This window comes from Scyliorhinus canicula, chromosome 13, assembly GCF_902713615.1.
Source record: "Scyliorhinus canicula chromosome 13, sScyCan1.1, whole genome shotgun sequence".
Taxonomy (NCBI): domain Eukaryota; kingdom Metazoa; phylum Chordata; class Chondrichthyes; order Carcharhiniformes; family Scyliorhinidae; genus Scyliorhinus; species Scyliorhinus canicula.
In genome coordinates, this window is record NC_052158.1 from 145,881,543 (window position 1) to 145,906,737 (window position 25,195).

The 25,195-nt window shown below is 41.3% G+C and overlaps 1 protein-coding gene across 2 annotated transcripts in view; it reads left to right on the plus strand.

Moving 5' to 3' along the window:
• Positions 1-25,195, plus strand: part of tsc22d2 (TSC22 domain family 2) — an 88,222-nt gene that overhangs the window by 31,670 nt on the left and 31,357 nt on the right. The window contains exon 2 of one of the 2 annotated variants that reach the window (XM_038815232.1): positions 6,049-6,120. The exons of the other annotated variant lie outside the window; for it this stretch is intronic. Within the exon in view, the coding sequence (XP_038671160.1) occupies positions 6,049-6,120 (72 nt within the window). The remainder of the gene's footprint in view (positions 1-6,048; positions 6,121-25,195) is intronic. 2 annotated transcript variants of the gene reach the window in all.

A 25,195-nucleotide genomic window follows, 5' to 3' on the forward strand; every position in this document is an offset into this window, starting at 1 on the left:
GACTCCTCTTGATAACAACCTCTGTTGCTTTGGAACAGATTATGAGCTGTTAACATTCCACAAACAAGCCTGTCTGGTTCCTTCAGTTTTTAAAAACAAAACTGTATAATCCTTTCTGAAAAGAAAACTAGCGTCAAAAATCCTGAAATGTGATTATGATCGTATTTTGAAATATATTGAGAAATAAGTAAAATTTGAAACTTGTAGATTGAAGGCCATTTATTTGGGCTAAATCTGAAGTAAAATGATAGTCAGTATTTTGGCACTTGCCATTGTGTTGCAATGGAATGTAGCTTTCACCTAGATTCCTGCATCTGTTGTATTCTTTATTTCGCTCGTAGAATGAAGAGTTGGAATTAAAGTGAGGTTTTCAGAAAATGTGGGTGGTAAAGAAATAGCTGTAGATGTCATTTTATGAGATTTAGGCCTTGCAGTAACAAGATGAGATGGCATGGTCAAGGTAAAGGCCTTGAAAATGGGCAGGAGAGTTTATAGGAAGGATGGATTTGAGAAATCAGGCAGAGACTAGATGAGTTCCTAAGGAGCTTGAAATCTTCATAGGTGAGGAGTTACGGAATTACAAACCCCGACTTCTACCATCTAGAAGTTCAAGAGCAGCAGATACCTGGGAACCCCACCACCTGGAGGTTGCCCTCCAAGTCACTCACCACCCTGACTTGGAAATATATCGCCGTTCCTTTGCTGTCGCTTGGTCAAAATCCTGGAATTCCCTCCCTAACAGCACAGTGGGTGTACCTACAACTGAAGCAGTTGAAGAAGGCAGCTCACCACCACCTTCTGAAGGGCAACTAGTGATGGGCAATAAATGCTGGCCTAACCAGCGATGCCCACATCCTGTAAATGAATTGTTAAAATGTAATAAGCGTAATAAAATGTAGCTAGAAATAAACATCCTCCTTTAATTTCTCCCCAACACATCAGCTTTTCCCTTTTGCAGTTGATTCAGGATTCCACAAATGCAGTGAGCTTGGCAATTTTAAAAGTTACCATGAGTTGAATGGGTTAGATTGGTTTTTTTTGTAACTGTGCAGCTTTCACCGTCCACTGGCTATAGCCATAATCATTTGGGACCAGAGGAATGTAGCAGGACTTGGTTGTCTTCCAGTTTTTGCACTGTTTGGTAGTTACCACAACAGTTTTAACTTCATGTGAATTTTTCATTTGATTGGTGGGCAGAAGAATGTATATTTATTGGGTATTTTAAATCCAGGTCCTCAAATCCGGCAACAAACAGTTGCTTGTTGCCCGCCCTCCAAATGACTCTGAGATGTGGACTTTGTACAGCAGGCACTTCAAAACCCTGGAGAAGTACCACCAGTACTGCCTAAAATCCTGCAAATACATTGGCAGGATAGGCACACCAACACCAGTGATCTCGCTCAGGCAACATTCCCAGCTTTGCAGCATTGGCCACTCTCAATCAGTTCTGCTGGACAGGCCAAATCGTCCATATGCCTGTCACTAGATTCTCAAAACAAGCACTCTACTCAGAGCTTTGACACAGTTAGCGAGCCCCGGGGGTTGGAGGAAATGTTTCAAGGACACCCTTGAAGCCTTGTTGGAAAAAGTACACGTTCCCTGGTTCAAAGTGGAGGAAAAGCATCTGGGAGGGAGCTTAATATCTCCGGTTTTATCCAAGAGCAAGCTGGCACCAAGCGTTGACAGCAGAAGTAGCACATGGGAACCCGGGAATCCCGCCCACCCACTCCTCCAACCGTTTGCCCCACCTGTGACAGAGACTGAAGATCACATATTGGATCCTCAGTCACCTGAGAGCTCATCTTTAATGTGGAAGCAAGTCATCTTTGACTCCAAAGGTCTGCTGAAGAAGATTTGTTGCCTACGGGAAACTTTGTATGAATTCTCTTTCATGAATGAATTAACAAAAGATAGATTTCCTTTGTGGTAATTGATGACTAATTTTGCAGAAATGTGTTGGTTGCCAGTGAGTACCTAGGATTGTCCTGGTGACCTATTTTATGATAGCACAACTCGGCAGCTTGCTTATCAAAAGACAAATCTGAATGTAAGCTGTTCTTCTGATGATGGAAGCTAATGGTTAGCATACTTGAAAGTGAAATATTCTCGCCTCCAAAGTTAGAGTAGTCTGTAAAATGTTCTGTCCTCTATCTTAATAACAATGCTGAATTTGCGAATCTTCTCCAGTTCCCATTGAAATACACAGTGCTTTAAAATTGGCACATGAAGTAATTTTCAAGTACTCGTAGCTGTACGTTCTTTAGGTCAGCTCCTGGGTGACCCTCTTGTATGCCACCTCCTGATATTCACATCACAAGATCCGCCACCCATGTTGAGGCTGCAGAATTGCCAACTGAAGGTCGCACAATTCTTTCTTTAAAATTTAGAGTACCCAATTTTTTTTTCAATAAAGGGGCAATTTAGTGTGGCCAATCCACCTAATCTGCACATGTTTGGGTTGTGGGGGTGAAACCCACGCAGACATGGGGAGAATGTGTAAACTCCACATGGACAGTGACGCAGAGCCAGGATCAAACCCGGGTCCTCAGTGCCCCAGTTCCAGTGCTAACCACTGTGCCACATACTGCCCAGAAGGTTACATAATTTTGCCACTACAATACAAAACACTGGGACCTGGCTCCAGGACATTGTTCAATTGGAATCCAGTGTTAATGAGTAATATAAGAACTACTTTATTTCATAGAATTAACAGTACACAAGGTGGCCATTCGGCCCATCGAGTCTGCACCGGCTCTTGAAAAGAGAACCCTACTTAAGCCCATGCTTCCTCCCTATCCCCGTAACCCAGTAACCCCTCCTAACCTTTTTGGACACTAAGGGCTATTTATCATGGCCAATCCACCTAACCTGCACATCTTTGGACTGTGGGAGGAAACCAGAGCACCCGGAGGAAACCCACGCAGATAGTGGGAGAACGAGACAGTGACCTAAGCCAGGAATCGAACCTGGGAACTGTGAAGCAACTCTGCTACCGTGCTGCCCCAATTACTGCGTCAGATATGAAATGGCAGTTGGATTAATCTGGGAGCAGTAAGTATAATCACAAGGGAGGGAGGGAGTGGCTTGGGAGGGGTAGATGAGATAATGGAATTGGTTTATACTAATTTGACTGTAAATGTGTTGGAGGAAGGCTGGAATGGGAGGAGTGGAGGGAGGAGTTATCATCAGAGATGTGGCATGGGAGAGATGGGTGTGAAGATGGAACTGGTTAATTATATCAATTTCACCACGGATATTTTGCTGGTTATAGATAACGGTGCTTTTTGTACAAAAGAAATTGGAATTATTATCCAATAATTTAAACTAAGAATTGTTTAAATAACAATGTGAAAGTGCTAAAGGAAATTGAGTCATCAAATCGTTTGACATTAAGTGGCTTTGAATTGGAAGTAGACCATGAGCAAGTCTATGGAATGGAAATACGATGTTCAGAGCCAAAACTAATTTTGACCTGACAGCGTGCAACAGGAGCGTTTGGGAAGGGAGAAGGAGCTGCCTGGCAGTGTATCCTGGCCAAACCATACCTTGAAATTACTAGATGAAAAATGCAGAATGAATGAAGTATGTCCACTTCCTCGTCCCAAGATAAGTGAGCCAATCATGACGCAAGTTATTCCATGCTTTCTATTTGCTGTCTCAGCCAAACCTCAGTTCCTGAATCTTAATCCGAGTTTTCCAATTCTTGTCCTGAAGCATTCTTTCTGGAAGGGAGATGATGTGTGTGATTTGAATGATCCAGTGGCAAATGTGTGCAGCATCTGGTTTGAGTAAGCAATCAGTGTGTTTAAAAAGAAACAATGGGCAACGCCCCGGTAACCAGAATTAAATATGTGACTGAAAAATACTTTATTTCAATTGAATTACTAGTTTCAGCTGAGTTTTAGAAGGTTGGCCTTTATCAATGAGGCTTTCATTTCAGTTCCTTCACAGTTCAGTTCAGGGACCTTATACCATGCTTGTTGTGTGTCGTTTCAATGTGTTTGTAATGCTTCTCTGATTAATGGGTCAGTATCTGTGACTTTCACGTCTTGTTTATTGAAAAGATGTAATGCAGAGCCACGTCTTTATACGTTAAATACACTCTGGCTATAATGGTGCACAACAAATTTATTACTAAAAGCCAGTGTTTTTAATGAGAAGGAAGAGTTCAAAAAATCATTCTTGTATGTTAACCGTCTCATTATATTTGGTGCCATTATATATGGTAATGATATTGCTATACTGATTAAAACTAAAAATTCCTGGTTTTTAAAACCTTTTTGTAGAACAAGGATGTAGAACAAGGATGTTTGATTAAGTCTACAAGGTACTAAAGTTGCCCAAAATAACCAATTCACGTGCCAATTTGAAAGTGCTTAAGCTACTGCCTTTCATTCCTGATAGATTTCATAATTTAGGTGAGTGACTCATGTACAATCAGATCAAGGCCCTATTTGGTCTATTTTTATCTTCAAATTGTTGTTTGGGCAAAATATGTTCTGGATTTTAAGTTTTGATTTGATATCCAAATTTTAAAAGTTTTCAAAGTTCTAAGAAGCATCAAATGTAGAAAGCAATGGTAGCCAAAAGTAGATAACTGCTAGTTTCCTTCACCTGTCCTCATACCAATTCTCATCTTGAAACATAACCGTAATCACTTGTGGATGCCATCCACCATAACCTGTTCTAATACTTCTAATATAATGTCCAGCTTTTAAGTATAGAGCACGTAGAACCCACCCCTCCCCCAACCTACCACAATAGGTCTGCGCTACAGCATAATAACTTGGCAGTAACAATAGTATTGTATGTGAGAGACTTTGGCACAGCTTTACGAGTAGGAACAATTGCTTCATATGTGATTCATGCAATCCAAACTACTAAATGATACTGGGCTATGAGACATTTAGTAGACTGGGCTGAAAATTTGGAGTATGAACTAGTTCCAAAATGCAGAAGTGCTGTAGTTTCATGCAGAGCCAAAGTGACCTAATGTCAACAATGACTTCCCATTTTCGAACACTTAACAGTGCGTTTTTCTGATGTGTCTTGGCCACCATTTCCTTGTTGGTGGCCAAGTTGTATGGCATGATTTACAGAACAAGAACCATTTAAGGGTGCTTCCAGCCAAAGTGCTCTTAACTTTGGTACCCTGATGTGGCATTATTCATTTTTACCATATTCTGGCCAGCTGTGCAAGGTGGGACAAAGGGATGTGACTGCTAAAGGCAGTCCTTTACCGCAGAACAAGTTGATTTTCTTCTCGGCAGTCGCATCAACAGTGAGTGCAGCCCAGGAGAAGCCCACAACCAAAATAGTCTTAAAATGAACATGGTTGCCGACATCCATACTTCTGGTTGTTGCGAGTACAAGGTAGATTACAGTTGTATGTGATTTCATTTACTTCGGTTCACACAAGTTTGCTTTCAGTTTGTGTTTGGAAACCGCCATATGAAAACTAGTGGGGCATCTGATTGTAAGAAGTGCTCTGTTTGTGTGTGGTGCGGCATGTGGAGGGAAAGCCTGGATAAGCATTGTATGTTACACTGAAAGATTACATTGAATCATGCCAGCTGAAAATCTTCAGATAGAACGGCTCCAGCATTTGCTGAAAGGGTGCATCTTTTATTCTGTCAGGCAACATAACATCAATTGGTGGCTTATGCACTGATTTGCTAAGCTGCACTTTACAAGTTTGATGCAATGACTTAAGAAACATACTCAAATGTGAAATAGATTGCCACTGATGTCCGTGACACATGAATAACTATTGAAACACGTGTATGGCATAATGTTCTGATATCCTATTACTAAAATAACCTAACGTTTGGGTAACAACCTGGATCTAGAATTTTAATGATGACTTCTCACTGCTCCTATCCTCCAATCTTCACCATTTGTGCTGTCAGCTCCTAGTGATACTTTCTACTCTGTCAAATATGCTATTCAATTTAATTCTGGATAAGATTTATCTGATCTATCTGTTCTGATTATTTTTGTTTTATTTACTATTCTTTTGTCTCCATCTTTGATTCTTGAAACATACAGGAATCCATCTGCTGCTTTCTACCGAGCTTTCCCTGTATACAAGTCTCGGGATGCAAAGAACCTCTACGATAGGTATGACTGTACGTGAAAATGCATACAGGCAGTAGTATGCATGTATTTGCTTTGCACTGTTCTGGTTTCTCGTCAACTACTTAGCTGCAAAAATAAGTGCAGTTTGACCCACGGATCCAGTCATTTCAAATATCTACAGGGCACTAGTACAGAGCCACAGCCCTCAAAATGCCATCCAGAGTTACTCCTATCCTTTGTATTGTCTAGTAAGCTGGTCAGGCAAGGTTACTTCTCACTGGATGAAAGAAAACATAGTTTGGATGGGAGGAAAGAGGAGAGAACTTGCTTTTGTCCTGTAAGTTCTCTTCTCCTTGGGCGTTACAAGTAAAATAGGTTTTGACACTATAAAATCAATATTGAGATCAACAATGATGGTAGATCACAGGCATGAGGCACAGCTTTGATTTCTGTTTCATCACTTATGTCAAGTTCTGTTTCCACATCAAGAAGTTGAGAATGTTTCCGCATGCGTGCTAAATCTTTTCTTTCTCTTCCCTGTAAGGAAGGTTCGCTCCCTTAAGGACCCATTTTAAAAAGAAATACTACTTCCACGTGAAAATTTGACCAGAGGCTTGTATCATTGTTTTGTAGTTCACTGCATTTTGTATATTGGTAGACTGCTGAAATCTGCCACATGTGTACAAGAATCATACATGTCCAAGTCAGAATTTTTATATTGCCATTGAAGTTTGAAGGCAATAATGTGAGCAACAGGCTTTTTGTGTTGCCCAGTCTAGAGTGAAAACAGATATATGCTGATTGTATTAAATGTTTTCTACCTTGATACATGATGGAGCAATGCTAGGATGCCTGGTTATGCTGTTAACTTGTGTTGTAACCTTTGTTAGTACTGATCCTGCAGTTGAAGTTATGCCAGCATTTTGGGCCATTTTGCTGTTCTCAATCCCAAAAGTTATGGATCTGTCCAGTTATTTTTAAAAAGGATGGGCAAGAAACATTCTTAACGAGTGTTATTTTTTCACGAGCGGATGTTTGAATTGGCCATTTACAAGTTGCATTGCTAATTCTCGTAGCTTCCTTCTCTTTGCTTTGTTCAGTGCTGTTTAGCCTCTAAGCTCCATCACAAGAAGTAACTTTGTGTGCGCCTCTGCAAATGTTGCTTTCTTCACTGCCTGGCAATGCTTGTGTGGGGGACAGAATAGCGCATACACTCAATGTCACTAGAAGTCTGCTACAGCACTTCAATGTTCCAGCTTGGTTTCTAAAGTCAGCCCTAATTTTTTTTAAGGTCACTTTTTTGTGTGAAAAAGTTGTTCTCCTTAAGCTATTTGATAGTGTCCTTTTAAGCAGATTATGTGCATTCCTCTTGTGTACTTGCTGCTTGTCATTTTTTTCTCCTCCTAGGTAGTAACTTTGATTTGTAAATGAATAGCGTTATCCTGTTTTATAAATGCAGTTACAGTAATGAAACTGTCCTGTTTATTATTTTTCAAGACCTACTTTAGGAGGGATAAATTTTCATCAGCCATCGTCTTTTTAACATTTGAATACAAACATGAAAGCCAGAACAAGAGAGGGTGCTGCATTTAAACGAGTGATGGAAGAGTATTTCCAAGTCCCATGATGATGCTCAGAGGCTAGAACTGAGCAAGATTGAGTCTACAATTGGGTAACTGCTTAAGGTGTGGGACAGGGAGAAACGTAACTACGCAATTTAAGACAGGATTTGTAGAACTAACTGTAGCTAGTAAGCAATATATTCAGTTATCATGTATTCCATTTAACTTCAATTTCCATTTAAATAGCATCTTAGAATGCAGGAAAGCAAACCCCTATTAAATAGGGGGGAAATGTATGTTATATACTTTTAAACTTAGTGAAATAACTAGTTTGGGGTGATTGTAATCAGCTTAAAAAACCCTTTGCTGAGGATCATTGTGTGGAAGCATGGTCTCCATTGCTAGTTTTGAATACCAATATTGCTTTAATAATTTTCAAATCATGAATTTTATACTTTGCTGTTTTTTATCCATCTTCCATGTCTTTTTAGGTGATTGAATGTTTCTGTCGATTAATTCATTATTTGAATTTAACCATAACTTGATTTAATGGGGATGCAGAGTCTTCCCAGTTAAATCTAAGATCTCTATTTACTGGCGGCACGGTAGCAGAGTGATGAGCACTGTTGCTTCACAGCACCAGGGTCCCAGGTTCGATTCCCAGCTTGGGTCACTGTCTGAGGAGTCTGCATGTTCTCCCCGTGTCTGCGTGGGTTTCCTCCGGGTACCCCGGTTTTCTCCCACAAGTCCCGAAAGACGTGCTGTTAGGTGAATTGGACATTCTGAATTCTCCCTCTGTTTACCCTAACAGGTGCTGGAATGTGGTGACTAGGGGATTTTCACAGTAACTTCATTGCAGTGTTAATAAGAACTAGGAGTAGGCCATCTGGCCCCTCGAGCCTGCTCCGCCATTCAATGAGATCATGGCTGATCTTTTGTGGACTCAGCTCCACTTTCCGGCCCGAACACCATAACCCTTAATCCCTTTATTCTTCAAAAAACTGTCTACCTTTACTTTAAAAACATGTAATGAAGGAGCCTCAACTGCTTCACTGGGCAAGGAATTCCATAGATTCACAACCCTTTGGGTGAAGAAGTTCCTCCTAAACTCAGTCCTAAATCTACTTCCCCTTATTTTGAGGCTATGTCCCCTAGTTCTGCTTTCACCCGCCAGTGGAAACAACCTGCCCGCATCTATCCTATCTATTCCCTTCATAATTTTAAATGTTTCTATAAGATCCCCCTATATCCTTCTAAATTCCAACGCGTAAGCCTACTTGTGACATTATTATTATTATTAGCTGTTTCATTGTAGTTTCAGCAGTTCCATTAGTTGGACTGCATGCGATCAAATGCCAATATAACCTGTTAGTTTTTTTCAAAACATAATAATAATCGCTTGTTGTCACAAGTAGGCTTCAATGAAGTTACTGTGAAAAGCCCCTAGTCGCTACATTCCAGCGCCTGTTTGGGGAGGCTGGTATGGGAATTGAATCCGTGCTGCTGGTCTTGTTCTGCATTACAAGCCAACTGTTTAGCCCACTGTGCTAAACCAGCAAAACATATTTTGCTGTGTACAAACCGTCTGTGTCCAATCTTAGAAGACCTGGGTAACTAAACTCAACCGAGAGTCCAATCATTAAACCTTATTTTGGTCACTTTCACTATTGCTTTATCTCGTAATTTATCTGGTGTCACTGTGTTGTTGGAGAGAAATGGGAGAGCCAGGAACAACAAGGAGGAGGGAATCTTGAATTCCTCAAAACTCAACTGATAAATTACTGACCGAGCCAAAGAGGAACAAATGGTGCAGCATATGATGATTTAGGGGTGCCTGCTTTCCAATAAATGTGATGACTTCTAAAAGCTGTGCTCACTTTGGAACCACGTTCTCTACTTGGGTGCATATAACAATATTGAGGTTTTGGAAAAATATGTAAAATGCTTTGTAATTAAAATACCAACTCAAAACCTAGGTGTAGCCCAATATGGTAGTTCACATTTTATGTTTTGAGAAGGGAATAACTGAGAGAAACTTTAATTACATATAACCATTTTTTCCTTGTGTGCAGCCAGTCACATGGGGCCTTTCACTACTCTTACTGTGTTTTCAACTGTGCAATACTTGCAATTCCTTCCGTGGCCACTGTATCCAATGTTCTTAAATGCTTTTAAATCAGAGATGCCCAATATATTGATTCCTCGAACAATTTAAGCAGTAGCTCTGTGCACAGCATCATCTTATTAGCTCTGCCAACATATAATTTTGTGTTTTATTTTTTTCTACAAAAAAAAACCTCACCATTAAAAGTGAAAAGCACAAAAAAAGCAAGAGCTCTGTTCGACTCTCATCTGAATCTACTGTATTAGTATAATCCTTTAGTTCCTCCTCCGTCATACAGTTATTTGGCTTCCCCTTAAGTGCATCTATTCTTTTCCTCCACCACTTCTCTGATCGAGTTTCCCATTCTCGCTACTCTGGATAAGGAAGTTTCTTCTAAATTCCCCATCTAATTTCTTGATGACTGTCTTATATTGATGGCCTCCAGGGTTGCTGTTTTCCACAAGTGGGAGCATTCTCTCTGGGCGGGATTCTCTGGCCCGCCTGGCCGGTGGGATTCTCCGTTGCGCCAGTCGGTCAATGGGGTTTTCCATTGTGGGGCAGCCCCAGGCCGCCGGGAAACCCCCGGGCGCCGGTATAATGGAGAATCACCCCTGCGGAGAATCCCGTCCTCTGTGTCCACTCCATCAAAACCTTTCTTAACCTATATTGGATCACATACCAGTCTCTTTCCACAGAAAGGCCGCCGTAGCCTGTTCTTTCTTGATGGGAGTAACCTTGCAGTTACAAATCTTTTTTGAAACCTGTCCAGCGGCTTGTATTATTTCGCTAAATATGGAAACCAGAACTGTATATGGTACTCCAGGTGTAGTCTAACCAATGTTCGATCCATGTAACCATTCTTCAGTTTGTACAACATCTGACTATCTTTAATTTTTCGTACAGGTGGAAGGGGTGCTGCTAAATTAGCATGGTCATTAATTGTAAATCATTCACGTTAAAATAAATTTAGTACACTTTTTATTCTAATCATACATCTTAACTTTTCTGCAGCCTGGTACTGATCTGGGGACTGAGGTTCAAATGCCGCTGCTGCAGATGGTGAAATTTGAATCCACATCTGGAATTAAAAGTCTAATAAATCTAATGATGACCGTGAAACATTGTCTGTTGTCGTAAAAAAACATCTGGTTCAATAATGTCCTTTAGGGAAGGAAATCTGCCATCCTTACCTGGTCTGGCCTACATGTGGCTCCAGATCCACAGCAATGTGGTTGACTCTTAACTGCTCCTCAAGGGCAATTAGGGATGGGCAATAAATGCTGGCACAGCCTGCGATACCCATGTACCATGAACAAATTTAAAAAATATATTTAGTTGCTTTCAATGTAAAAGAATTGCTGCCTGTATAAATACTGATTCAAGCGTGCATGAGTAAAGGCCATTCTGGTTACTGAGCTTTTTCCTTTAGTAATTTTGTCCATCCAGTCTTGCATCTTGAACTTTGCTATCAGCTTTACTTTCCCCAACATTAGGTAGTGGAGCATCCCAGATATTTATCCCCCTTTGAGCCAGCATTTCTTCCTGAGATTTACCGTACAGAAATGCAACATCTCTAGTTTTATTGGGCTTTCCTTAAAATAATATTATTACCTGTATCTTTAAAGCATCTATATATCTCAACGTGATCATCTGTTAATCCTCTTCTCTCTAAACTGTAGAGCTTTAGTTTCTCAGATCTTTCCTCCTAGCTTATGAAATGAATGAAAATCGCTTATTGTCACAAGTAGGCTTCAATTGAAGTTACTGTGAAAAGCCCCAATGACTGAGCCACATTCTAAATGTACTTACTAAAGTAGGTTTCTGCTGACTTACATAATTAAAAATGTAACAATCCCTGCAGGCAGCAGGACAGAGAGATAAGGTAGTTCAGAAGGCATATGGGATACTTGCCTTTATTAGCTGAGGCATAGAAGGGGAGGTGTACAAAATTATGAGGGACATGGATAGGGTAGATCAGAAGTACGTTTTCCCCTAAACAGCTATCTATAACCAGGAGTAAGGGGGAGGAGATTTGAGGAAAAACCATTTCACCCAGAGGGTGGTGGGAATTTGGGACTCACTGCTTGAAAGGGCAGTAGAGGCAGGAACCCTCACAACATTTAAGAAGTATTTAGATGAGCTCTGGTGTTACAAGGCTATAGACCAAGTGCTGGAAAATGGGATTAGAAGATAGGTGCTTGATGGCCAGCACAAACATAATGGGCCAAAGGGTCTCGTCTTGTGCTGTAAAATGCTGTGTCTCTTTTTAAAAAAATCTTTGGTAGTTAAATACTTGGGTAAACAGTGTAAAGTACCCTGAGCAAATTTTACAACATTGCAAGAATTTTTAAAAATAAATTTGGAGGAGCCAATTATTTTTCTTTTCCAATTAAGGGACAATTTAGTGTGGTCAATCCACCTAACCAGCACATCTTTGGGTTGTGGGGGTTAAACCCACACAGACATGGGGAGAATATGCAAACTCTACACGGAGAGTGACCCAGGGCTGGGATTTGAACCCGGGTCCTCAGTGCCGCAGTCCCAGTGCTAACCACTGTGCCACGTTGCAAGAATTTAAATGCTTTTACCCAAGTTCTCCCCATCCCCTAACACTTGCTTAATGGGTAGTAGTGAACAAGGCCAGTGAAGTTCTTTCTGTCCCTCTCATCTAGTTTGTAAAGATGCTGAACAAGAAAACCTGCTATTCATATAATTTGCATAGGTTGAGTGATAAGACCATTTATATTTCTTCTGACGTCTGCTGTATTCAAAGTTAGTTTGCATCTATACATCAGTTTTTTTTCCCTTCTCCTTTCCGCCCACACAATTTTGTGCTTCAAGTAAAAAATGGAAATAATGTCAAAAAAACTGTTTGCTGTTCCCAAAGGGTTAAACAGAAGAACTCTGAAATATTTGTAGCGATGCGCAACATTCCTGCTACTTGTCTTGCAGAGGCAAAGTAAGGCAGTTAATTCCATATTTCACTGCTTACTGTTGCATTCTCAAACTGTTACTCACTGACCACATTAGCAGTAGGGGAAAGAGGGGGGTTGTTTTGCAATCTTGTGGAACTCACTAATTTAGCCAAGCCATTTGATCAAGTAATTGGCTTCCCAGTTTGAAACAGGCATTCCTGCAAGAGCCTAATTTTTAGTTTTCATTCTTAAGAATATTTTGTACAGATTTCAGAGCTGCAATTTTTTTTTTTAACACTGAGATGGAAAAGTGACGTCATTGCCTGCCGGATATCCTTTTCAATTTAGGGTAGCGGGAAATGGGAATGTCGTTTGAGAATTGGTAACCACTTAACAACTGTGGTCTGGTTCTGTGTTCCAAAATGTTGAAGTCATGCAGGATATGTGACAGTTTTCCCAAATTATTTCAATGCTTTTATATCCTACAGTTACTCTGAAGTTCCTCACTCTATGAGTAGAGATGTCTGCTGCTGGCAGAAAATAAAGTTTTTGTGCTATCCATTTTATTGGACTAAACATCTGCTTCTGAGTTCAGGTTTTGATTGGTCGAAACTCAAATGAACAAAGTGAGTCAATAACCACAGCTTGCATTTATATAACATCTTTAATTTCATAAAATGATACAAGGCACTTCCCAAAAATGTAATTGAACGGAACATTAACCAAGCCAAAGGAGGAGACATTAGAACGGGTGGCCAAATGCTGAAACAAAACACAAGAATCAGGAGCAAAGTGTAGGTGACATGACACCTTGAGGCTACTTCGTTATTCTCTAAGGTCTTAAGGTCATTGCATGAACTTCTACATGAGAAGGGGCAGCACGGTAGCATAGTGGTTAGCACTGTGGCTTCACAGCATCAGGGTCCCAGTTCGATTCCCCGCTGGGTCACTGTCTGTGCGGTGTCTGCATGTTCTCCCCATGTCTGCGTGGGTTTCCTCCGTGTGCTCCGGTTTCCTCCCACAATCCAAAGATGTGCAGGTTAGGTGGATTGGCCATGATGAATTGCCCTTAGTGTCCAAAATTGCCCTTAGTGTTGGGTGGGGTTACTGGGTTATGGGGATAGGGTGGAGGTGTTGACCTTGGGTAGGGTGCTCTTTCCAAGAGCCGGTGCAGACTCGATGGGTCGAATGGCCTCCTTCTGCACTGTAAATTCTATGATATGATATGGCGGAAATGAGGGCTTAAGTGGGCCCGTGCAGACTCGATGGACTGAATGGCCTCCTTCTGCACTGTATGTTCTATAATTGTTTTATGTCTGTTAATCAATCTGAGCCAATGTATTATCCCTAACACCATTCGCCCTAATCTTTCTATCAAACTCTTATGTGATGCCTTCTAGAAATCCAAATATGCTATATAGAATCCACTGATTTATTTATCCCAGCATTTTCTCTACTGCCAGGCTAATTGGCCCATAGTTCCTTGTCTTCTCTCTGCCTCCTTTCTTGAACAGTGGGGCTACATCTGCTATCTTCCAATCCATTTGGACCATTCTAGAATCCAGGAAATTGTAGAAAATCAAAACCATTACATTTCTGTTATCACTTCTTTTAGGACTTGGAATTATAAGCCACCAGATCCAGGGGATTGTTGGCTATTGGTCCCATTAATTTCTCCACTTTTTCTCAACCTCATTGGACCCTTGAATTTCAGTGTCAGCTTCAATGAATGTAAAATGCTTTTTTAACATCTGTAATTCCTTGCTACCTATTATAATTACTCCTGCCTCTGCCTCTAAGGGGTTCACCATTACTTGAGCTAATCTCTTTTTGCGCACTTGTAAAAGCCCTTACAATCAGATTTTATATTGGTTTACACTCATTCTGTTTTCTCTGCGTATTCTTATCTTGGCCATCCTTTGCTGATTCTAAAATCTCTTCTAATCCTCAGACTCACTATTTGTGGCAATATTGTAATCCTGTTTCATTTTAAAATTTCTATTACTATCCTTAACTTCTCTAGTTACCCACAACTGTTATCATATTTCCAGTTCAGTTTTTATATGTCTGCCATTACCGATCTAGTTTTGTGCCGTTTGATCTAATTTCTTAATCAACCTTAGCTAACGCATGCCTCATAACTCCATGCTTAAATCTAAGATCCTAATTTCAGTCTTCACTTTCAAACTTAATATGAAATTAATATTCTGATCACTTCCCCAGAGAATCCTTCACTATAAGATTAATTGAGATTAATTTGATAATTAAATCAGTTTACTACCTCAGTGCTTAATGCTAGATCTAAAATAGTTATTCCTTATTTTGGTTCCTCAACACACTGTTCTAGAACATCTGTCTTGAAGGCATTCCCTGGAACAGTCCTCCAAAACTACCTTTGTCATCTTGATTTGTGCAGTTTCTATGAAGAAGTCCCCCAGGATTATTGCATTATTTTGTTATATACTCCTCGTATTACCTGATTTTATACTCTGCTCATCACTGTGATTTCTGTTGCGAGACTTATAAACTACTCCCACCAGTGTTTTCTGTTCTTTGTTATTTCTTGGCTCCTCCCACACTGATTCTATACCCTAAATTTCTGTTAAGGTCCTTTCCCCCTATTAGCTTTATTTCATCTATTGTCAGGGTTACCATGTCTCCTTTTCCATGTCGCTTATCTTCTACAAGTCACATACCCTGGGATATTTAATTCTCAACCTTGGTCACCTTGCAGCCACATCTCCATAATGGTCACTAGATCGAACACATTTATCTCCATACATCTGTCTTGTTGGAGTGCTATGTAATTCCGGATATTGTGCTTTTAATGATAGCCTTTTGGCATTTTTCCCTAATGTGGTTTTATCCATCATGCTCTCCTCTTCTGACACAATCTGCTTGATATTTCCTGATTTGCAACTATGGTTTTGAGCTCAGACTTTTTTTTTAACCCTTACCTGAACCTTTTCTTTCCATATTGGTTTACAGCCCTGTCTACCATCCTAGTTATCAGTTTTGCAATGTTCATTTGGTCAGTGAGGTTGATATTAAAGAAGGTCTCATGAAGATGACCAAGATGGAGGAGATTCTGAAAACTTGGGACTTAAATGCCATTGATGGGGCAAGTTGTCAGGGTTGGAAGAATACAGTCAGCTTTGCAGCGGCTTGACTGTGCAACAATGATCTCTCTGCTGCAAACAAAATGGTGCGAGAAGCTTTCAGAAGTGTTCATCTCGGCTCCTGCCTACGCCAGTAACAGTTTCGCTGTGTGCACTTGAGCATTTTTAATTTCACTTCCACCTTGCCTTCATTGCAGATGAGGCAGAGTAGTGCAGCAAAACCTTTTTATAAGTGGGGTGAGGTGTTAGGCATGTAAATTATTCTGTCAGTCCGTGGGTATTTTAAAATTTAGTTTTTAAAATTTCTGTCTACATTGAATTCCAATCTTTGGAGATGTTGCATCATTTCATAGAAGCAGTAGATTGAAATTTGAAAATAAATGTTAGGAACTGCAATAGCTTGAGTAATTCTATTTTTTAACATAGGTGAGTTCTGCGAATTGCGTACTTATTACCAAATAGGACTTGTATTGATAAAGAATGAGCCAACACTAAACCCCAGCGAAGCTGCGACTGCTCGAGAGAGAGAGAGTTCAATCATATTTTGTCTAATGTTTGGATAAATGCTTTATTGATGAGGCTTCACTTTTTAACAATGCTGATTGCTAATCCTATAATAATCTTGATTAGTGTCACAAGTAGGCTTACATTAATACTGCAATGAAGTTACTGTGAAAATCCCCAATTCACCACGCACTGGTGCCTGTTCGGGTACACTGGGGGAGAATTCCGAATGTCCAATTCACCTAACAAGCACGCCTTTCAGGACTTGTGGGAGGAAACCCACTTAGACACACGGAGAACGTGCAGACTCCGTACAGACAGTGACAAAGCCGGAAATCGAACCTGGGACCCTGACATTGTGAAGCAACAGTGCTACCCACTGTGCTGCTGTGCCGTCCAACTGACGCTTCTATTCTAGAAAAATCTGAAGTATTTAAGTAACTTGCTTGGAGAAAACTGCTGGGGTGGGGGGGGAGAAAGATGAGAATTGAAATGAGACAGCCTTAACATCGTAACTGGGCAGTAAATAGGATTTTAAGTGTTGGGAAAAGTCCCGGCGAGGCATTGGCATAGAGTGTTTTGATCGTATAGCGTTTGCTTCCAATTTGATTCCAAGCTACATTTTAATAATCGTCTGCAAATTCTCTTGTACGTTGAAGCGATTGTTCAGACAATACTTACATATTTTTTACTAATAAATGTAGGTACTTTAAAGCAGCACTGCAGTTTGACCAGGGGAAATGTAGATCAGCCGATCGAACTGCCTTGGAAAGTGATGTAGAACATAGAACAGTACAGCACAGAACAGGCCCTTCGGCCCTCAATGTTGTGCTGAGCCATGATCACCCTACTCAAACCCACGTATCCACCCTATACCCGTAACCCAACAACCCCCCCTTAACCTTACTTTTATTAGGACACTACGGGCAATTTAGCATGGCCAATCTACCTAACCCGCACATCTTTGGACTGTGGGAGGAAACCGGAGCACCCGGAGGAAACCCACGCACACAGGGGGAGGACGTGCAGACTCCACACAGACAGTGACCCAGCCGGGAATCGAACCTGGGACCCTGGAGCTGTGAAGCATTTATGCTAACCACCATGCTACCCTGCTGCCCCAGGGTGAGAGGCAACTTTTTTTCATAGAAAGGGGATTTTATTAATTTGTTCAGGGGGCAATTGAGGAGCCAAGCTTCTTCTGCTTCATAAATAGAAAATAACACAGTTACTGGTATTCCAGTAAAATGCAGCCATCTCTTGCTCTGATGCTAAGATGTTGTGTTAATTTAAAAAGCACTTAAAAACTGTTATTGGATTGCTTTATTCAGAAAGCTGAATTTTGCTCAATCCTGTTTTAAAGCCTCTATTGAAATCGGTAGTAGGCCACTTACTTGTATCGCTCTACAGATTGTCTCTGCATGCCCTCATTTTTAATTTGAGATCATTCTAATTCTGTTGTGTCGACTGTATATTTGTGCCCCTTTCTTTCAAATAGTATGGGTTCAGAGAGATCACTGGCCTTATTTTATTTGTGATGCATGTCTTTTCATTTCCCTTAAACAATAAAAGTATGGTTCTGTGCTCTATTTAAGTGTAATATTATGAGAACAAACAAATTGAGTCATCCTGGTGTTACAGAATAGAAATGGATAGGATCATTCTTTTTGCCAGAGACTGGCATGTTGCAAGCAATGAGTAATGCAGCATTGTTTCTAATCCACCTGTTTTGATAGGTCCAACTGTATTACTCGGTCTCTTTATTCAGTTATGCTATCCTATTATCTGAATTGAGGTTAATGAAATGAAGGGAATTAAATGTTTTTGACTGAAACTGTCTGCATATTGCTTCCAAACTGTTGATATATGACTAGTTTAATGGAAGAAATTGCAGACTGTGAGGCTGAGGAGGACGAGAGTAGTGAAGGCGGAATTGTGAGTAAGTAAATAGCACAGCAGTCAGGTGCAGCTCCTTTGCTGAAGAGGTGGGTTGGTGGTGGGAGGCATACATTTTAAAATGCTGTAGGCAGGATGGGCTGAGACTCGAAATTGAACTTTCTGGCATAGTAATCAGAGTGAATGTGTCAAACAAAGTGGGAGTGGAGAGGTGGTTCAGCTTTGTGTAGATTTAAAACAATTGTATTTGTATTAAAACTGGTAGATCCAGTGGTTTTATAACTTTGAGAGTTTCATACCTTGGAGCATACAGTGCATCCTGCTGGTAAGGTGGAGCTCAGAGGAGTTCTGGGCGCGTGTAAATTTAGGCTGCCAGGTCTTGATGTAACTAATTTACAATGGGGTCTTTTGGAGGCCGATTAATTTTGGGCACATCTTGAGGCCATTTTAGAGGTTACTTTTGTGAGAACCAGAATGAGTTGTTGTTTGATGTGGCAGAAATTTGCACAATTCTTTTTCAAAACATGAGTTGAAATAGCATGCAGCTAGCTGTACCTAATTACTCATGGAAGAACCTATTGACCACACTAAACAATCTGTTATTTCCTACATAACCACCTTTCTTTAAATTTCTCTGTCATTTATTTGAGAACATAGAACATACAGTGCAGAAGGAGACCATTCGGCCCATCGAGTCTGCACCAACCAACTTAAGCCCTTATTTCCACCCTATCCTCACAACCCAATAACCCCTCCTAACCTTTTTGGTCATTAAGGGCAATTTATCATGGCCAATCCACCTAACCTGCCCGTCTTTGGACTGTGGGGGGGAAACCAGAGCACCCGGAGGAAACCCACGCAGACACTGGGAGAACGTGCAGACTCCGCACAGACAGTGACCCAGCGGGGAATGGAACCTGGGACCCTGGTGCTGTGAAGACACAGTGCTATCCACTTGTGCTACCGTGCTGCCCATTTGGAAGTTGTGTTCCCCCCTGTTTAATTTTACCCTGACAGTATTATGCTCAGCTACACTCTCGCCAGCTTAAATTAACTTCTAAGTGCCTAGGGCAGCACGGTGGCCTAGTGGTTAGCATAACCGCCTCACGGCGCTGAGGTCCCAGGTTCGATCCCGGCTCTGGGTCACTGTCCGTGTGGAGTTTGCACATTCTCCCCGTGTCTGCGTGGGTTTCGCCCCCACAACCCAAAAATGTGCAGAGTAGGTGGATTGGCCACGCTAAATTGCCCCTTAATAGAAAAAATAATTGGGTAATCTAAATTTAAAAAAAAACAAAAAACTTCTAAGTGCCTATTTGCAGCAAATAACCTGTTTGGTGCAAGAAAGGATAGCTGTACTTGCTGCATTTCTAATTCTGTTCTGGGCCTACATTGACCTATTTTTCTTGCCTGCATCTGCCCCAAACCCACGTCAGTGCCACATGTGCATTCCTACATAAGTCTTTGCTACTTTCTCTCCATGATGTGTTGTTCAGATCGCTGCCATGCCATTCACCTGCAGTTATCAACTTTGCTGAGATATAATTTTCCTGGAGCTTTTAAATCCCAATGCCAACATACGAATTAGGAGCAGGAGTAGGCCATTTTTGACCCCTCAAGCCTGTTCCGCCATTCCTTATAAGATCATAGCTGATCTAATTTTAACCTCAACTTTACATTCCTGCCTACCGCAAATGATCTTTCACTTTAAAGGTATTCAAAGCCTCTGCCTCAACCACCTTTTGAGAGAGAGCGTTCCAAAGTGTGCCAATCCTGTGAAAGAGTTTCTTTCCTCACATCCATCTTAAATGGATGGCCCCTTACTTTTTAACCGTCTTCTTTTAATCTTAATCTTTATTATTATTGTCACAAATAGGCTTACATTAACACTGCAATGAAGTTACTGTGTGAATCCCCACACTGCGGTGCCTGTTCGGGTACACTGAGGGAGAATTCAGAATGTCCAATTCACCTAACAGGACGTCTTTCGGCACTTGTGGGAGGAAACCGGAGCACCCGGAGGAAACCCACGCAGACACAGGGAGAACGTGCAGACTCCGCACAGACAGTGACCCAAGCCGGGAATCGAACCTGGGATCCTGGCGCTGTGTTGCAACAGTGCTAACCATTGTGCTAACGTGCTGCTCATCGTGACCTCCTGGTTCCACATCCACCCTGTCAAATCCCGTCAGGATCTCCCAGGTTTCAATCAAGTCACCTCTTACTCTTCTGAACTTCAGTGGATACAAACCTAGTCTGTCCAGCCTTTCCTCATAAGACAACTCGCCCATTACCTTCTCTGAACTGCTTTCAATACATTTGACTATTTCTGTAAATAAGGAGGCCAGTACTGTACTCAGTACTCAAGATGTGGTATTGCGAATACCCTGTATACCTAAAGCATAACCTCCCTATACTTGTATTCAATGTTTACCTCAGTAGGTGTGTGTGTGTGTGTGTGTGTGTGTGTGTATATGACTATAAATGGAGGTGTCGGTGTCGAGGGGCTATTTGGCTGCAGAGGGAAAACCAAACTTGTTGTTCAAGGATGTATATTTGCAATGGGAGCTGGATGTATAGTAATTAGTGGAAACTGTAGCTAATTGTCTTTCTCCTGGCTCTTATTTCTTTACCCCTAACCAAAAATAAACTCCATTTCCCCAGGTTCGATCCCGTTTCTGGGTCACTGTCCATGTGGAGTTTGCACATTCTCCCCTTGTTTGCGTGGGTTTCGCCCCCACAAACCAAAGATGTGCAGTGTAGGTCGATTGACCACGCTAAATTGCCCCTTAATTGGAAAAATGAATTGAGTACTCTAAATTTATATTTAAGAAAAATAATTACCTCAGCATATTGGGATGAATTCAGGATGAAGCTATAGGCAACTGCTCGGAAAAGTAGAATTCTGCAGTTGAACCATCCATTATAATGCGCCTCACAGGTAGAACTATATGAAGACGGTAAAACTGTTTCCTGGAGTGTGCACCTTGTTGCAAATTCTGCGTGCTACAATAATGTTTCATTTTTTATAGTGTCTTTCTTTAATGCAGAAAATGCACATCCAAAGATTTGGTGAAAGAGATGGGCTTTAAAGAGGGACTTAAAGGAAGATAAACATGCAGATATGGAAGGGGTTTAGGAGAGAAATTTCATGGCGTGGAAGACAAGGTATAAAGTTAAGGGAGAGAGAACGAGAAGTTTTGCTGGATGATTATTTGATCAGACTAGTGAAATAGGTGCACGGGTGATGTTTTATATCTTTATATTATCACCACTCTCCTGTCCTTCTGTATTGTGCCTAAAGCAGAGATAAAAAAATTCTTGTCTTTTGGCAGAATTCCAACATTTTGATTATTGAATTCCGCCCTTTGTAATGTTTTTCCAACATCCACCTCCCCCTTTCCATAGTCCTTTGCTTTGGTTCGCAAGTACATAATCCAACAATGTCATGTTTCCTTGTTGGTATGAGCTTCATCCTGTATTACATACAATGCTGAGGTGACTGGGTGATTTCATACAAATTGTATTGGCCCACGCTCTTAATGGTAATGAAAGGTAAACATAGGGAAAACTGATGTTTCTGCCCACTTGAATTCTAATAATTCCACCTGTTTGAAGTGACCTAGAAGCTTTTGCACTTTACCACACATCATAAAACATGCTGGAATTTTCGTGCCCCCCGCATGATTCCTTGTCCAAATAAATTTTTGACCATTTTGCCATCTCTCATTCTTATATCTGCTAACGGTGAATGCAACTTTGGGAATCATATTTTTTCTTTTAAAACAGTTTAAAACTTTTTTTTTTAAGTTAAATTGCTGACCTGCCTTCAGGCAGTTTTTTCCTATTAAGCAGCTCCTGAGAAAACCAAAGGTTTACTGATCTGATTTGTAATAGATAAAAACACACATAGAAAATAGAAGCAGGAGGCGACCATTCGGCCTTTCGAGCCTGGCTTTCATTATCATGGCTGATCATCCAAGTTCAATATCCTGAACCTGCGTCTCTTCTCTTCCCCCCCCCCCCCCCTTATTTCTTTAGCCCCAAGAGCTATATCTAACTCCTTCTTGAAATTAAGCAACATTTTGGCCCCAACTACTTTCTCTGGTAGTGAATTCCATAGATTTACCATTCTCTGGTGAAGAAATTACTCCTCATCTTGGTCCTAAAAGGTTTATCTCTTATCCTCAAACTATGACCCCTAGTTCTGGACTCTCCCACCATCAGGAACATTCTTTCTGAATCTACCCTGTCTAATCCTGTTGAAGTAATTGAGATATTTTGACATGGGCACCTGTCTTGTTACCTGGCTGCACCTTATAAACCAACAATCTCCTATGATTGTGACCTGACACGCCTGCAAGTATCACTTGCTCCTGCTTCAGTGCATTTGTGGACTTCATTTTTATCCAGTCCAGGTGAAGAGTGGCCTCGGTTGGAACACAGCGTGACAAAGAGAATGGTTCCTCTGTTTCTAAGCTTCCAAGATAGTTTTAAACAATTCAGTCCCAAAGCAAATTTTGAGAGGAAAAAGCTGTTTTCTCTGGATGAAGATTTAGATGCAGCAAGGTTTGAATGTTTAACATTATCTGCTTAGTCCTTTTTTCTTTCTACTTTTTGGATTATATACAGAATGTTGACTTTCACTGAGAAAGGAAGAAAGACCTTCATTTACACCGAAACTTGCCTCCAGTGCCAATCTGGACCAGCTTTGGACCCGTTACTACCACTTAAGTCAGTTCAGGCACCGTCGGAAATTATTAGTTAGGGGTATTAATCTGACACACTGAGGCCCATAACTTCCTGTTTTCCCAGGGCCACGTTTAGGGAGTAGCCCAATGATGCTCTGGTGAATTCTTCTGGGAAGTTCCCATGTAAGGGTTTACCTGGAAATTGCCTAGAAGTGGTAACTTCCCTGGACATTTGCGCTGGGCTGGTAACCATCTAATAGAAGCAACATAAACTACTAACCTCTGCCGGTTTTACTCTGATAGGTACTCTAAAAGAGTTGACGGGGAAAAAAATCACTTCCAAAAATTAACTTCTAACTGTTTAAAAAAAACCTAGATTCAGCACCACCCTATCACTTTGTTATTGAACCATTTGCCTTTTAATTGTCCCATGAAACCTCCCCTTTACGGCAGCTAGTGCTGCAAAAAGTGTGTCTTTCCTCTCAACGCCCCAGTTACTGACACCGCAGGCGGGGGCACGCTTCGCTGCTGCTGTCTCACCCAGCCTGAGTGAGGAAAGTTGGTCTGATTCCTCTCTCGCTCAAATGGCTACGAATTTTGATAAAGAAGTGAGCAGAGAATCGCATAACCTCGACTGGGATGGTAGCAGCGATGCCAATTGGGTTATTTTTAAATGCGATGCTCACCGTTACTGTTCCTGATTCACAAGGCATAGATTACAAGGGCTTTAAACTTCAGCGCACAAATGACTGAATGGAAGCGTCCGTCAAGAATGGAAGTATGCCAAAGATTGCCACTCTTGAGGAAGTTATGAGTCTGGGTTATATTCTTAAATGGCAAGTCAAAAGGAAGTTTTGACGGGTTGGAACCACAAAGGAGTTAACCTAATCTCTCTCTCTCCTATGTATGACTGTTCCTCCTAAAGGACTTGAAGGCAGGGAGGTTACTCTCACAAATGTATATGAACTGACTCATTGTATATAGGCTTGTTCTAACCCCTCCTTTTCCTGTACACCTAATAAGGTGTCACGGTTTGCTTTGAATCATTCATTGACTCACTGATCAGTTTGATTGCTTCTGGAAAAGTAGATTCTTGAGGTAATAAGTGGGCGAATTTCATAACAAGATTAAAGAGATTAGTTGCTTGATTGTAATCCTGAATTATCACTCATATATTACATTCGTTTATAAAACTCGGGTTTTCAAGTTTCCCCTGTTGCACAATGTTGCACCTTTAAAGTGGACCACCTGAACCTGCGGTCATTGATGTATTTTAAGAAACGAGGAGGCTAATTTGCACATGGCAAAGTCCCACAAACAGCAAAGTATTATTCATCAAATCTGTTTTATTGATAGTTGGTTCATGGATAAATATTGACCAGGATACAGTAGAGGCCTCCCCTGCTCTTTTTTGTACAACCCATGAATCTTTCATAGCCAATCAAGAGGAAAGATGTTGCCTTCACGGTGGCACAGTGGGGCTGTTTAGCACACTGGGCTAAATCGCTGGCTTTGAAAGCAGACCAAGGCAGGCCAGCAGCACGGATCGATTCCCGTAACAGCCTCCCCAACCAGGTGCCGGAATGTGGCGACTAGGGGCTTTTCACAGTAACTTCATTGAAGCCTACTCGTGACAAGCGATTTTCATTTCATTTTCACAGTGGTTAGCACTGTTGCTTCACCGCCAGGGACCCGGGTTTGATTCCCGGCTTGGGTCACTGCCTGTGCGGAGTCCACACGTTCTCCCTGTGTCTGCATGGGTTTCCTCCGGGTGCTCCGGTTTCCTCCCACAAGTCCCGAAAGACGTGCTTGTTAGGTGAATTGGACATTTTGAATTCTCCCTGTGTACCCGAACAGTTGCCGGAGTGTGGCGACTAGGGGCTTTTTACAGTACCTTCATTGCAGTGTTAATGTAAGCCTACTTGTGACAATAATAAAGATTATTATTCTTTTAATGTCTCGTCAGAAAGACAGCACCTCCAATACTAGCATGATCTTGGGTGCAGCGTTGGGCATGATCCCCTAGATTATGTGCTCCGTCCTTTAGAGTAGAGTTTAAACTCTCAGCCTTCTGATTTGGAGGTGTGCACATTGCCACTGAGGCAAGGCTGACACCTATAGCTCAAACTAGTCAGTTTGTACATAATCTCAGAAATTATTTCTTTCATTGGCTTCTCCTAGAACTATTTCAAACTGGGGTGTGTCAAGTGCTCGTATGTGGTTCCCTCCTCCCCCCCCCCCCCCCCCCCCTGAAGTTAGTTACATATCTAAAATACACAGCACAGGCTGAAGGAAACTAACTTTGGCCAAAGTTGAATTTGTAATGGCC